Here is a 15,445-nt window from a genome sequence, read left to right as displayed (position 1 = left end):
TGTAGCTTAAACATGTCTTGCTGCTGCTGAGTTCTTTTCCTGCTTGACTCTCGGGAGGGGGACGGGGTAGGTGAGAAAAAAGCTTCAGGGACACCCCAGCGGCCCCCCATGTGCCTGGCCATAGTATTTGGGTCCTCACCGTGGCTGACCTTGATCTCAGTCTAAACCAGAGCTTAATTAATTCTTCACTAGTATTTGCCAAGTGCCTGTTACAGGCTCAGCCCTTTGCTGGGCTCTACTGAGGACTTCACAGATAGCAGTCAGTCCCCAGAGGCCACCACCAGTCACGGCAGGGGGCATGGGGTAGTCACTCCTGTGATGAGCTCAGGGCACAAGAGGACAACAGTGTCGAGTCGATGGCAAGTGGCGAGCGGCAAGCCAGTGGGGCTTCCTGAAGGAGGAGGCTTTGGCATCAGGCAGATCAGGCTTAAAGTCACTCGAAGCACGATAACCTTGAATAGCCCTTCTCTTCTGAGCCTGTTTCTCGTTTGTAAAAATAAGGACAATGGTGTGGCCCTCTCCCCAGGATTTTCTCAACATAAAATGAGGAGGCAGGCCTAACACACCTGACCTATAGTAGATGTTCAATAAACGTGAGTCCTTTTGCTTGACCTCATCTTCCTCACACATAAAGAAGTAGTCAAGTGCCTCGGTGTTGACGGCCTGAGTTTGGGTCCTAGCCCTACTTTCCCAGCTGTGTGTCCTTGGGCAGGTCACTTAACTGCTCTGTGCCTCACTTTCCTCATCCGTAAAAGGGGGCTAGTGGTGGTCCTTGCCTCACGGCGCTGATGGGAGACCACATGGCGGGAGGTGAGCAAAGTACCTAGAACAGCAGCTCCTCCCTCCTGAGCCCTCCGGACCTTTTCTGCTGTTACACATCCTCGCCTGGTCGGTGGAGCATTTGAGATGTGAGTCGGGCAGAAGTGAGTCGGGAGGCAGGGCTTGGGAGCTGCCAGCAGGCTTCCTCTGCCGCGGCCCATGTGTCTGCAGGATCGGGGCAAGTCAGGGGGAGAAGCCGATCCACAAGCCTTGGGGGTCTTATTATCGGCGGTAGGGGGCTCCCTGGCCCCCCAAACGCCCATTCCCACCAGGACACCAGCCCCGAGTGTCAGGGTCCAAGCTGACACCTGAGGGGCAGACACATCAGTTCTACTAAGGCAGAACATAAGGGGCAAAAGCATGCGGAGGGGGTCCCGGGCCTCTGGGATGTGTTCGGAAGATTGACCGTCAAGCAGCCCTTGTGGGCCTGGCGGCTCCCGAGGGCATCTGTCAGGGTCCTGGAGCCTCGTCAGACCTCCCTGTCGTCTGCCCCCCAATCCTCCTCCCAGGGAACCTGGCAGGCCACGGGCGCTGTCTCCCTGATGGGCGACGGTAACACCGTAAATGATAAAACCAGAGTCGAGGCCAGCAGCCTCCCTGTCACCGGGTGGGGCAGAGGAAGCAGGAAGCAGGGCTCGGCGAGGAAGTCGGTCTTCCCAGAGTTAGTCCCATGGCTGCTTCTCAGCCTTAGGGGACCCAGATAAGCGGGGGCCCCCAGGAGCAGCGGGGAAGGTGGGGCCCCTCAGAACGAGAACGGGAGGTCAGGTCCCGGGCCTCGCCTGCCTCCCACGCTGACTTTTTGGCCTCTGTTTGAATTTTCTGCCGGCCTGGCCTTGGGCATTACTAGGCCCTTGTGTTGGGGCTCCGACATACCCTTTCTTGTGTCTCGTGTAGCATCTGTAGCCTGAGTGTCACAACCGAGGCCCTGTCCCCTCGTCCGGCTGTTCCATGGCACACAGACTCTGCTCAGGAACCCCCACCACTAGCTCCCCACCCCGGTGGGTGCCACCAAGGTGGGAGCCCGGGTGGACAGAAAGAATACCAGCCCTGAAGGCCGACAGGCAGCTGACCCCAGCTTCCTTGCCGACCTTCACCCCACCCCCGTGTTCCTGGCTCAGACTTCAGGTGTCTCTCCGGGATGACGCGGGGGTCCCGAAGGGTCGCAGGCCCCCAGCCACCCCTCCTCCAGTCCGCGGTCTTTGTGGTGATGGGGTGGTCTGGAAGGGCCACGTTGCCCTCGGGGGCTCCCCATTGCCCACGGGGCAGAGAGCATGTGCCCGAGCCCAGCATGGAAGGCTGTTCCCCTCCCCCCCGAAGTCTTCCCAGACCCCTTCTCAGACTGGGGCTCCTTGGCTCCCGTGTGAGGGGTCCCCTGTGTCACCCACCTGGCTGCGATGTGGTGACAGGCCTGGCTCGTTGCAGTCAACACGGAGCTTCTTGGGAGCAGGGTCGGTCCCCGTACCTGTCACTGAGACACAGGCCATGATGGGTCGAAGCCCACGGGGCCCTGGCGGGAAAGGGGTGTATATCGTCTGCCACCTGTGGCCAGAAGGAGCTCGGGGCTGGGGCACCGAGGTGGACAGCTCGGACCCTCCGGGACCAGCCCGCCCTGGCTGGTTCGAAGTGCTCCTGGCTGTTCTGAACGGTGGCCACTCCTCCCCCACGCGTGGCCAGCCCAGGACTCCGGGCTGCGGCGGCAGCCGTGTGCCTGGGGCTGGAGTGAGCATCACCGAGGGGGCCTGGAGGCCTGTCCCTGAGCCCCGGGGAGGGGGGGAGCCCTCGGCCTTCATTGCCCTCATACCTGTCTCTCTCCTCTCCCCAGGATGTTCGATGAGCGAATTTTCACAGGTATGTGCGGGTACCATCCAGTCCATTCTGAACCTCTGAGCTGATGCCCCCGAGGGCTTGAGCCTCCATCCCACGGGGACCCTGGCGTGGGGAGGGGGCCTGGGCGTGGCCACCGCACCCCGGGCAGACACAGCCCCCAGCTCCCGGTGCAGGCGCCCCCTTCAGGGACCGTAAAGCTAACGTTTGCTGAATACTGACGTGCGGCGGGCAGTCTGGCTGGGAGCCTGTTCTGTTCTGCTTTAATTTCGTTTTGAACAGTCCTGTGAGGCGGGCTCTGCTCTTCTCCCTGAAGCCCAGCCGGTGAGCCGTGAGGCTGGCCGCAAACCCAGGCGTGTGGCCCCGAGCCCGGGCTGTAACCAGTAGGCGGCACGCCCCTCAGGAAGAAGAGGAGGGCTCTGCGTGATGCAGCAAAGGGGGCAAGGATCTTGGGGCGCAGCAGACCTGGGTCCTCGTCCTGGCCCTGCGGCCCGCCAGCTTTGTGACCTGGGCAGGGTTATAGGAGCCTCACTTTCCACATCTGTGAAATGGGGGGTGATGAGGGCACCCAACTTCCTCTGGGGTTCTCCGATAATTAAATGAGAGAGGGCTCCCGCAGTATGGCCTTGGGGGCATCGGCCATTTTCTGGAGGGTTCCCTCAGCCTTAGGAGTGTACGTGAGGTCGGGACAGACGTCCTGTAATCCTCCCGGATCCCTGGCCTCCTCCGGCGCTGGGGCCCATGTTCCTTCTCCCAGGAGGCATCTCTGCTCAGGACCTGTTCCTGGCCTGGCAGAGGCCAGACGACCCACAAAGGGCGCCCCCGAGAGCCTCACACCAAGGCCCGTGCCCACGTGTCCCACAGGCCGGAGGCTGGCGGGCCTTTGTCCTGACCTTCCTCGTCTCTCCACCCAGGGAACAAGTTTACCAAAGACCCCACAAAGCTGGAGCCTGCCAGCCCACCGGAGGACACTTCTACAGAGGTCTCCCGTGCCACTGTCCTCGACCTGCCTGGGACCGCTCGGTAAGGCCCCCCACCGGCGCTGGGCTGATGGTGTCACTGCAGCGGGGAGCAAGGCCTGGGGCTGGCCAGAGGATGCTGTGCCCGGCGTCTCCTGACAGCCTCACACCGCGACACCCCGGGTAGACACAGGGTCACTCCACGCAGAGCCCCCTCCCGCCTGTGTCCCCACCCTGCTGCGGGCCAGGGAGAATCTGAAGGGACAGATTCTCTGCCGACCGTTTTCCAGCTGGAGAACCCTTGTCCCCACTCAGGATCTTAGCCGGATGTTGCCTGATGTCTCTCGCGGGAGCCCTTCCTTTGCACCCAGACTAGGTCAGGCAGCGGTCCTGCGTGTCCACAAGGCCCTGTGCTCAGCTCACGGCCTGGTCGTCACCGCCCGCCAGTGCCCCCCCGACCCGGGCTCTGGGCTCCTGGGGGCCAGGGATGGTCCCTTTGTCCCAGAATCACCGCATCCAGCCCAGGCCTCCCCCACAGTGCTCTGTGGAGTTACTGAATTCCCCATCCCAGGGGCCCTGCCCAACTTTGCTGCCCACCTCTCTTCCCAGACCTCTGTCCCCACTCCAGGCTGGTGGCCTCTCAGCTCCCCATCCCACCAGGAAGTGCTGATTGAACCCCACTGTGCTCAGTTGTGGGGCTCCCAGACTGGCCAGACCCAGGCCCCAGGAGCTCCCACCCGGTGGGGAAGGTGGGTGCCCAGACTGTTCACCCCAGGATAGGAAGCAGAATCTCTGCTGGGCCAGCTGGCAGCTGTTGTCCTGAGAGACCAGGCGCTGGGAATCTCGCTCATGGGGAGGCCCATCCTGTGAGGACGGGAGTGACAGTGGACAGGGGTGCGTTCGGCATTGGCAGCCTCTGTGGGTTCCTGGCTGCCTGGAGGGGAGAGCTGGGGCTGACGTGTGTTGTTTCTTGGCTTCCTTCCTTCCTTCCTTCCTTGCCTCCCTCCCTCCCTCCTTCCTTCCTTCCTTGCCTCCCTCCCTCCCTCCTTCCTTTCTTCCTTCCCTCCCTCCCTCCCTCCATCCTTCCCTCCCTCCCTCCCTCCCTCCCTCCCTCCCTCCTTCCTTCCCTCCCTCCTTCCTTCCTTCCTTCCTTCCTTCCTTCCTTCCTTCCCTCCCTCCCTCCCTCCCTCCCTCCCTCCTTCCTACCCTCCCTCCCTCGTTCCCTCCCTGCCTCCCTCCCTCCCCCACTTCCTTCCTTCCTTCCCTCCGTCCCCCCCTTTCTTCCTTCCTTCCTTCCTTCCTTCCTTCCTTCCTTCCTTCCCTCCCTCCCTCCCTCCCTCCCTCCCTCCCTCCTTCCTACCCTCCCTCCCTCGTTCCCTCCCTGCCTCCCTCCCTCCCCCACTTCCTTCCTTCCTTCCCTCCGTCCCCCCCTTTCTTCCTTCCTTCCTTCCTTCCTTCCTTCCTTCCTTCCTTCCTTCCTTCCTTCCCTCCGTCCCCCCCTTTCTTCCTTCCTTCCTTCCTTCCTTCCTTCCTTCCTTCCTTCCTTCCTTCCTTCCCACAGGTCAGACAAGAACGGTGTGTCTGAAGACTGTGGGCCAGGTAAGGAGACGCAGAACCCTGCTGTGTGTGTCCTGGGGTTAGAGGGCATCTGCCAGCCCCACCCGGCAGCCTTGGGGAGGAGACCAGCTCAGACCATGAGCTGGGAGTACTACTAATGAGTTACCTCTGCCCACCCCTGCCCCCCAGGCCCCAGAGCATGCTGGGAGCTCCCTGGTGGGGGGGCTGGAGGTGGGGGGGATGTCAGGAGACCTGGATTCTGGCGTTACCACTACTCCTTAGTGTGTCCGTGACAAGTGGCTTCTCCTCTGTGTGCCTCAGTTGCCGAGCCTATGAACTAGAGACCCCAGGACGGGCCTGAGGGCCTGCTTGACCCTCCACTCTTGGTCTGGGCAGGAGCTTGGGGCCAGCCTGACTTTTCCCGGGGCCCTACTAACAAGTCACAGACACAGGAATGTTCCAGAATCAGTTCGCTTTGCCCGGCCCAGCTCGCACCCACCCACACCTGACCCCTCCTTTCCTCTTCACAGGAACGTCAGGGGAGCTGAGTGGGCTGCGGCCCATTAAAATCGAACCAGAAGATCTGGATATCATTCAGGTCACTGTCCCAGGTAAGGAACAGGTGTCTGAAGGGCTGACCCTCCTGCCCAGCCTGCCCAGCCTGAACCTATAGGAATCGAGCAGCTCCCAGAGCAGGGCTCCTGGACCTGCCAGAACCACCATGTCCCTTCCCCGGCTGTCCTCTCTGTCTCCCGAGGGCCAAGAAGGGGTCTCCAGGCCGCTGTTTCTCTAGTTTGACCCTGTGAGCAGCAGTGGGCATCACATGTGCTTCCTGCAGCCATGTCTGCCCTCTCTGCTGGGAATGTCTCTCAGCTCCAAGACCTTCCTGAAGTTCCCCACCCCCCCCCCCGACCTTCCTGCTCAGGCCTGGCTCCCCTGGGGTTTGTAGGCAGGAGGGAGGAGAAGAAAAGGTATAGGAATAAGAGGGCCTGCATTTGATTCCAGACTTAGAACCCCCTGTGCCTCAGTTTCCACATCTGTGAAGAAGAGAGCGTATTTGGTCTCTGGAGGCTCAGCGTGGGGTCCCACAGCCCTCAGGCACCTGCCTCGCCTCTGGCAGAACTGGTCACTAAAGCTGTCCTCCCAGACTTCTAGGACACGGCTTCCTTAAGGGTCCTGCTCTGGGGGGGGTCCCTGGGGGACCGTGACAGGGTAGCGTAGACAGAAGATGCTGTTGTCACTTTCCAGACCCTTCGCCAACCTCGGAGGAAATGACAGACTCAATGCCTGGGCATCTGCCCTCGGAAGATTCTGGTTATGGGATGGAGATGCTGACTGGTAAGAAACGGGCTAGGGCCCCACCTCCCCGGGGCGTACTGGGAGGGGCGGGCCAGGAAGCCCCCAGGCTTTCCTTGCTATTGACTTAGAGAAAACCCAGGGTATGCCTGACTCCCTGTACAGGCCAGATTTTTTTCTGGAAACTTGAAGTAGGCCTTGGTTTACATTGTCTGGCCTCTGCATTGTTCCCAGGAACCCCCATCTGAATTAATGTGTTCGTTTGTTCAATAAGTATTTATTGAGCACCTACTATGTACCAGGAGGTGCTGGGGACAGAGACGTATGTATACCAAACACCAAGGTCCCTGTGCTCCTAGTGTAGGGAGACAAAGAGTAAAATCAATAGGTAAAATAGGAAGTCAGATGGTGGTAAATGCAGTCGGGGGAGAACAAGCCAGGAGGGGAAAGTGTGAAGGGGTGGGCGTGCGGTGGTTATTACAGGACTTGGGTGGTCAGAGAGGAGCTCGCTAAGAAAGTGACGTTGGAACAAAGAACTGAAGGAGGGGGGAGCCATTGGACGTCAGGAAACAGCTTTCTAGGCAGTGGGACCAGCGTGTGCAAAGGCCCTGAGGTGGGTTGCATCCAGCATGTTCAAGGAGAAGCAAGGAGGCCTGGGTGACTGGAGCAGAGTGAGTTAGGGAAGGCGAGGTCAAGGAGGTAGGTGATGGTGTGGGTCATGCAGGGCGAGTATGTCGAAGGAAGGAGTGAGGGCTTGACTCTGAGGAGACAGAAATTTCTCATGGGGGGGTGGTTGGAGCTCATGAGGGACATTTTAACAGTATTTGCTCTGCCCGTGGGGTTGAGAATAAACCACGGAGGAATGAGAACAAAGGCAGACACAGACTATTGTGCTATCCTAGCCAAGAGGAGTGGTCCAGCAGGTAGACAGCTGTGGGGAGGGCCCGGTGCTGTCTGCGTTTTGTCTTTTTAATTTCATTTTGGAAGTGTTCAAAAACACCCAAAATTGAAAAGAGTTATTTAATGAATCTCAGGTGCCCAACTCCCATCTCAAAGCATTATTAACAGACATTCTGTGATTATTATAGATGGGAAAAACAAGAATTTTCATAAAGTTTAGAAGTTGATTATCACAAAGACGAAACAAATGGAACGTAAAATATATAGTACACAGGGTTCCCAGGTACGGCAGAAAATGACGTTAGTACTCAAATGATTCAAATTTGGAAATCTCTGTAGCAAAGGATGCAGGGCCAGACCATGAAACTTGAAGGAGGGGACTGGCTTTTGTTTGTTTCCCATGTGTGTGATACCCCCTATAGGCCTCATGGCGGGCGGGGGGGGGGGGGGCAGTGGGGGTGCTTAAGGCTACCATATGGCACTTAAGTGACCAGCCCAGGGGTGCCTGGGTGGCTCAGTTGGTTGAGCATCTCCCTCTTGATTTCAGCTCACGTCATGATCCCAGGGTCGTGGGATCGAGCCCCACATTGGGCTCAAGGCAGCATGGATCCTGCCTGGAATTCTCTCTCTCTCCCCCTGTGCCCCTCTGCCCTGCTCGTGCACTCTCTCTCTAAAATTAAAAAAAATAAAAGTAAATAAAATAAATAAGTGACTAGCACAGAGGCACCTGGCTGGCTCAGTTGGTAAAGCGTGCGACTCTTAATGTCACGATCATTGAGTTTGAGCCTCGCGTTGGGTGTAGAGATTATATAACAACAGGAAAACAAAATAAACAAACGGTGCAAAGAGGTCTCAAAAATGTAAGGTTCAGTGTGGAAAGCAAGTGCAGAAGGGTAGGGGAGATACAGAATTTATGTAAGTTTAGAAACATAAAAACAGTGTAGTTTAATGTTTTATTTAAAAACTTAGGGCAGGGGTGCCTGGGTGGCTCAGTCGGCTAAGTGTCCGTCTTCGGCTTGGGTCATGATCTCACGGTTCATGGGTTCGAGCCCCTCGTCGGGCTCTGTGCTGACATCTCAGAGCCTGGAGCCTGCTTTGGATTCTGTGTCTCCCTCTCTCTCTGTCCCTCCTTGGTGCAATCCCTCTCTCTCTCTCTCTCAAAAATAAACATGTAAAAAAATTAGGTGCAAATATGACAAATGCTAACATATATCCTTTCCAGCTGGTGGATACATGAGTGTTTGTTACGACATTCTGTGTGCTTTTCTGCACTTGAAAATTTTTTCCCCAACCAAAAACAGATTCATAACTGGAGAAATACAGGAGGTTTCCTGCTGGCCCAGGAGGATGGTGCCGTGTTAATTGGTGACCGAACGGAAGCAGAGCGTCTCTGCTCCGTGTCGGGAGAATGGCCTGGAAACAGGAAAGCTGAGCAGGACCTGGGAGTCCCACTCAGTGAGGGGAGAGGGTCTACAGAGCCGCTGTGATGGAGTGGAGGTCTCCAGCTTCCGAGGAATTGGATCCCAGGCGGATAATACGTAAGATCCACTGTCCACAGCGCCTGAGAAGTCATGGGGGGACAGAGGATGAGCCGGCCGTGGGAAGCAGACTTCCAGAGGAGGGTTTGTCCAAACTGCAAACAGGTGCACCTGTCCCAGGCTCAGTTCGGAAACAGATTTCCGCACAGATGACTGGACCATTAGAAGGGAGCCAGCCAGCGTGGGCTCATTCTTTGGGACTGAGTCGGCTCGGGATCTGGGTTTGACTGTGGGCCAGCTGGGGACGCAGGGCTGCACGGGGACTCCAGCCTCCTCCTGGGGGAGCTTTCCCACGGTGTCCTGCTGGGCTCGGTCCTCCTTCTTGTTTTTATCAGTTGGGTAAAGGCGGTTCAGGCAGCAACACGATGCAGTTTCCAGAAAGAATGGACAGTGCACCGAGGAGTGATGTTCCCCATGGCTGTCAGAGGCCAGAACACTGGGCTGGAATCCACAGGAAACATTCGCAACCCGAGGACCATGTCATGGGCAGGGTTCCCCAGGGGACGGACTCTGGGATGGAGTTTAATGTGTGTGGGGGGGTCATTAGATGCATCTATGTAAGACAGGGGATGGAAGTTTGGGGAGGTTGCCACTGGGGAGTTAGAGCCGTGATGGAGCCCCAGCAACAGCATCTGCCAGCACCATGGGAAACTCTAGAGCCAGAATGGCCCCCTGGGGTTGTTCCGAGTTGGGCTGGGACATCCTCAACCGGTCGTGGGATGGGAGCCTCCCCTCACAGGCACCTGCCGCCAGCTGCCCACATTCCTTGCTGCTGGGTCAACAAGCATTTCCTCGAAGGGGACCGGAGCAGGACGTCCCAGTGTCCACCACAACGTGAACGGATGATTGTACAAAAAAAGAAAGCGACAGCCAGCAAAACAGACGTGTGTGGCCTCCGAGAGACGAGGGCTCGGACTAAGGGGCATCTCTTTTGCACCCCTTAGTTGGGCAGAACCTCCGTGGAGCGTACTGGGAAGTGGGTGCTCCTAGTCCTGGGAAGAATGCGCATCCCCGAGTTGCTTTTTAAAGAAATTTGTCAGCTGCAGGAGCCATCAACATGAGTGATGCTGGTAGTTCCAGGGGTCCAGTCCTAGGAAATCATCTGAAATACGGACACCGTTTTCTGCACAGAGACGTTCGTGGCCATGTTACTGGTAGCGGCGAAAACCTGGAAAGAGCCAGCCCACCTGTCCGGGGAGCTGTTGATGGCATCCTCCTGACGGGCTGTCAGCAGCCACCAAAAATAGGCAACAAGGCGGGGAGCATGTGAGGGCACAGGGCTGCTGTTTGCAGCCGTTGAAGACATAATCACTGGTTCAATAAACAAAGCAGAGGATCGGCGAGAACAGTAGCTTTGTTAGGTTAAGCGAGTTATCTTTTTCGGAATTCCTTCCATCGGTTATGATGTGCTTTTAATACCTTGGAAGTGAAGAAAGAATATTCTCGATGGGTCGGGTAGGACCGGACTTGGTAGCAGTCTTGGAGAAACTGTGTGGAGGCTCAGGATGAGCGGACAGAGTGGCCCGGCCGCTAAGGTTGCACGGCACCTGGCTGTGTTCACAGTGCTGTTAGAGAAGACCGTGGGTGCCTGTCTCAGGTCTGGACACCAGGGGGGCTGGGCGGCCGTGGACCCGTATGGCTGTGGTCCATTTCTTTCTTTCTTTTTTTTTTGTTTTTTTTAACGTTTATTTATTTTTGAGAGAGAGACAGAGCGTGAGTGGGGAGGGTCAGAGAAAGAGGGAGACACAGAATCGGAAGCAGGCTCCAGGCTCTGAGCTGTCAGCACAGAGCCCGACGCGGGGCTCGAACTCACAGACCGCGAGATCATGACCTGAGCTGAAGTCGGATGCTTAACCAACAGAGCCACCCAGGCACCCCTACCCTGGTCCATTTCTATCGGAAAGTCTTCTCTTCTTTGGTTTGACCGAGTGGGAACCTGAGGCCTGGCCTTGGGCTGCCGATCCAAGGCTTCTTTCAAAGCACCCCGCTCAGCACTGGTCAAGTGTGAAGATTTGAAGGTTTTCAGGACCACCGTGGATCAGAAGGGTGTGTGTGTGTGTCCAGGCATGTGTTTTTCTGGTTGCATGTGTGCATTGTAAAATAAATGCTATAGAACCATGCAGGGAAAGCTGCATTGTCCCCTCCTTGGGCAGCTATTAGTTTAGCATCCATACTTCATGTGTCTTTTCTTTCTGCACATTGCTAAGTGCTAATGGATGCTGCTACTCTTTTGCACAAGCTGGTGCTTTGGCTGTCTCTCTACGGCACCATGGTATTTGAGTGTCGTTGATCATTTCTTGAGGGTATCTCTGGTTATTCACAGTTGAAAACGGGGGAGCGGTGAGCACGTGAGTGGGCTCGTTCAGGGTAAATAGCCCAGCCTCCAACGTCTGGGTGGAGAGTCTGGCAAGTTCCCCAAGTTTGGTATTTGGAACCCCAACGCACGTGGGTCAGAGCCCCTAGGAGTCGACCCAGCTTAGTTTCCTTCCTTTTTTTTTTTTTTTTTTCCAATGCTTATTTATTTATTTTGAGAGAGCGAGCGAGAGAGAGAGTGAGCACAAGCTGGGGAGGGAGACACAGAATCTGAAGGAGGCTCCAGGCTCCAAGCTGTCAGCACAGAGCCTGATTTGGGGCTCGAACCCACGAACCGTGAGATCATGACCTGAGCCAAAGTCGGATGCTTAACCGACTGAGCCCTCCAGGCGCCCCCCAGTTTCCTTCCTTCCTCCATAGTGGGGCTGAAGATGCCTGGATTCGGTGGGGAGCTGGGGCTGGTCCTATCCCTATCAGCTCTCCAGATTGTTGATCCTGCCGGAAAGACGGCACATGGACAGCTCACAGCAGGGATGGACTCCCTGGCCAGGTCTCCCTCTGGCTTCGTGTCCCTCTGGACCACCTCGTAACCTTAATTGGTGCTCCAGATTCACGCTTGGGCGGTTCCCTTCACCTGGGACTGATGGTTACCTGGTGGCCCTGCCGGTCCCAGCACACTCCTCTCTCCCTGTCCGCCCCCCTCTTCCTCTAGAAATGGCACAAATGCAGTTTATGCGCAGGACCTTCCAGAAGCTGACCCTGAGATAAGGCTTTGCTTGCATGTGTCTATTTGGGAGGAGATCCAGGCGTGCTGGCGTGGGGTGGGAGGCAGGAAGTGTTACGAGGCCCGTTACTGCTGCGGACCGCTGAGCCACGGGACCAGAGAGCCACGTAAAGCACGCGTTGGAGTTAGGCAGCCCAGTGAGGAGGGAGCTGGGATAGTGATCCTCTAAATCGCCCTATGTTGTCGGTCGAGAGCCGTTTCCAGGCGGTTTGTTGTGCTGGACCACAGCTTGCTGGGGTTGTCACTGCAGCCAGAGTAAATCCTTCGTGCAGAGTCAGGAGGGCCCAGCACCCACCGCCCACGGGGTGCCCAGGGCTGGCCCTCTACCTTTTCAAGTCAGCTGAGCATAGGTGAAACCCTCCAGAACCTTCCAGCCCCTTCGGAGCTGAGCCCCAAACTTTGGGTTTGTCCAGTGATCCCAGACGCAGGCTCACTTTCCCTCCATCCTGAGCGAATTTTGACTCTTGGCAGCTCTCCCCAGGATCAGCCCCTTTCCTTCCAGCTCACGATCCTGTCTGGGAGCGGGGACAGCGCCCTGTATCCCTCTGTCCCCAAGTGCTCCCTGCAGGAGCCGGTGGGGGAGCAGACGGGCACCTGCCGGGAGTGTGGCAGGCCTGGGGTCCACCTGTTCCACCGCTTTCCAGCTCCGCTGCACGTCGTGAAGGGTCAGTCCCGCGTGTGAAAGCACCTGGCTGCCCAAAGTGCCAGCGGGCTTCCCAGATGATAGCCTCCTTCCGGTTGTTTCAAGCGTTGAAAATCCCCGATGCCTTCCTTCCTCCAAACCCTGGCAATAATGGGCCGCTGCTCAGGGAGGCCCCGCGGTGTGCCTGCCCCCCGCGCCCCAGCACCCCCCCCCGCCATCCACATACATGTACTTCTAACTACAGCCAAAACCTCAGTTTACCCCCCACCCAAGCTGCTCTTCCCTCCCTGCTCCCCCCCTGCTGCTTTTCGTATCATAGACCCTTGTATCCAGGCAGGTATCCCTTTCCTGCAGGAAGCCCCCTCTCCTCAGCCCTTCCCCCCCCCCCCCCCCGGCCACCAGGAGCCCCCACCCCCATGCAGCTTTACCACCCACCTTTCGAGTTGCTCACTCACCATGTCCTTGCTTCCTGGGGACGAGGCTGGGTCTGAGCTGGGAGCTTAGGCCAAGGTCAGTGCCATCTCATCAGAGAGCCTCCTGGACCACCTGACCCAGGATAGGTCCACGCTCCCCACTCGCCCTCCCCCCCGTCCCCTCATCCAACTGCTTTTCCTACGGCATCACTGCTGACTGGCATTACATGTTCTGTCTGGCGTCACAGCAGGACAGGGTTTCTTTTGTTCCCGTGTGTCCTCAGTGCCTAGAACAGAACCCAGCACGTGGAAAGAACGGACTGACTCGGGTCTGGTCCCCAGAGGTACCAAATGTGCTCTGACACCTGGTCTCTGAACGTGCCCTCCTTGTGCCTTCACAAGGAGGGCAAGTTTAGTCCCTGTGCAGGGTGAGGGTCCCCAACCCCACCTGGGGAGTTGCCATGCTGTGCTCTACGCCCCCCACTTGTCCGGCCTGACTTTTGCAGCACAGGGCCCAGCAGATGATGCACGTGGCTTCCTGGCACCCTCTGTTCTCTTTCAGAGAAAGGCCCCAGCGAGGACCCCCGGCCTGAGGAGAGGCCCACAGAAGGTGAGGCTCTGTCCACCTCCCCCGTCACACCCCACCTCTCCTCGCCTCCCCCGCCCTTCCTCTCCCCATTGTCTCCGGTTCTTTCCAACGCCGTTGGAGGTGAGGGTCCTGTGGGCTTCCTAAAGGTGGGAGGAGTTTACAGATGTGTCTTCCAGAACTAGGAGGCACCTGGTCAGAGGTACAAGCAGCTCTTTGTGGTGCGCGAAATGCAGAGCATCCTCTTTGTTTTTATACACACCCTGCTTCTTTCACAAAGGTTTTAGGTCTGGAGACTGAGCAAGTAGAATGGAGGCCGGAAAGCATAAAATTGGCTTTGTGTCCAACAGACCGGCTCATTCTCAGGAACACTGCTCATTCCCTTCCTGTTGAGTGAGAGTAGTGTGCAGGAAGAGAGATCAAAGCGGGGATGTGTGTGTTTCCTCTTGGGGGTTTCTGCCCCTGGAATGGAATGAGTGGCTGTGAGAGGAGAGAAGGTCATTTCCCCAAACCCAGCCTGACCAGGGGCAGGGATAGAAAATTCCACTGCCACCTGGTGGCGGCATACTCAATTTACAGGCTTACCATTCCCCCACTAGCTAAGTCCCTTCCCGAGCTGGTCTAGAGTGACAGACACACCCTTAGAAAGGTCTCTGGTCATTCTTCGGCCGCAAAATTGCCAAAATCTTCCAGATCACCATTCAGCCCTGGTGGTACCTTAGACCCGATTTTAAGAGCAGACGTTTGAGTTTGGGAACCCTGCGGACCAGTCTGGGGGTGCCATTTCTGGGGAAAGAGGTTACCCGCCGCCGCCACCTGGCCTCCCCCCCCCCCCCTTCCAAGGTCCCAATGCGGGGTCATTCTTGGTGCTGGCAGAGCTGGGACATGAGCTGAGCAGCGGGGTCCTGCTGCCCCTGGGGAGGCCCAACAGGCTGCCTTTTGCCTTCCAGACAGCCACGGCGACGTGATCCGGCCCCTGCGGAAGCAGGTGGAACTGCTCTTCAACACGCGATACGGTGAGCAAGGAGCTGGACAGGCCAGGGTGGCTGGCCCTCCTTCCAGCCACCCTGTTTTCAGAGGCACTCTGGGCCCCGCTGCTCCCTGCGCAGGGGCAAGGGAGCGAGGGGCGGGGGGGGGGGTGCTGGGGCGCACTGGGAAGGGGATGGGGACACCCAGGGAAACTGAGGCATTGCCCTCCCCCCCAAACGCGTCCCCCCAGCCTTCTTCATCCACACGCTCCCTCGGTCTGCCTCAGCCGCACATTAGAGAGCCCATTCTGTTCACGGCAGTGACCGCTCTTCTGTTCTCACAGACACCCTCATCCAGGGTCCTCAGGAGGACTCTTATATAGCAAGGACTTTCCTACTTGGGAGTCCAGGAAAGAGGGTATGGGAGGGGAGAGGAGGCCATTCTTTTGTTAGGCCCCAGTGGTTTGCCGGGCACTGGCTAGGGGTTTCACATGAGCTCTCCCGTCCCGCAAAACCCTTGCGTCCTCATACCCATTTTACGGATGAGGAAAAATAAGGCCTGGGGAGATGATTCGGCTTGTCTGAGCGTGAGTGGCAGTGAGTGGCTGGCCTGGGTCTCCAACCTATCCCATTCCTAAGCTGCGGTGCTGGGCCACACAGAGTTTGGGGGTTATTTCTGGTGGGAGGGGGACTCCGGAAGGCCATACCAGCAGCACAGGGGATAGGGGGCTTGGATGGAGCCAATGCCAGGTGTCACCAGCCATCAGTGGTTTCAGTGCATGAGGGCACTGACTATGTGTGGGTTTGGGGGGGTCCCACTGACTCGGGTTCACACCCCCCAGCCC

The 15,445-nt window shown here is 57.6% G+C and overlaps 1 protein-coding gene across 6 annotated transcripts in view; it reads left to right on the top strand.

Moving 5' to 3' along the window:
• Positions 1-15,445, top strand: part of GTF2IRD1 (GTF2I repeat domain containing 1) — a 117,070-nt gene that overhangs the window by 55,796 nt on the left and 45,829 nt on the right. For all 6 annotated transcript variants that reach the window (XM_027041901.2, XM_027041905.2, XM_053213670.1 and 3 more), the window contains 7 exons: positions 2,642-2,667; positions 3,558-3,666; positions 5,164-5,201; positions 5,690-5,770; positions 6,408-6,497; positions 13,609-13,656; positions 14,583-14,648. In XM_027041901.2, coding sequence (XP_026897702.1) covers positions 2,642-2,667; positions 3,558-3,666; positions 5,164-5,201; positions 5,690-5,770; positions 6,408-6,497; positions 13,609-13,656; positions 14,583-14,648 — 458 coding nt within the window. The remainder of the gene's footprint in view (positions 1-2,641; positions 2,668-3,557; positions 3,667-5,163; positions 5,202-5,689; positions 5,771-6,407; positions 6,498-13,608; positions 13,657-14,582; positions 14,649-15,445) is intronic.

Source organism: Acinonyx jubatus, chromosome E3 (genome assembly GCF_027475565.1).
Source record: "Acinonyx jubatus isolate Ajub_Pintada_27869175 chromosome E3, VMU_Ajub_asm_v1.0, whole genome shotgun sequence".
In the NCBI taxonomy this organism is placed as follows: domain Eukaryota; kingdom Metazoa; phylum Chordata; class Mammalia; order Carnivora; family Felidae; genus Acinonyx; species Acinonyx jubatus.
The sequence above is the reverse complement of the archived record's forward strand: the minus strand, read 5'-3'. Positions and strand labels throughout refer to the sequence as shown.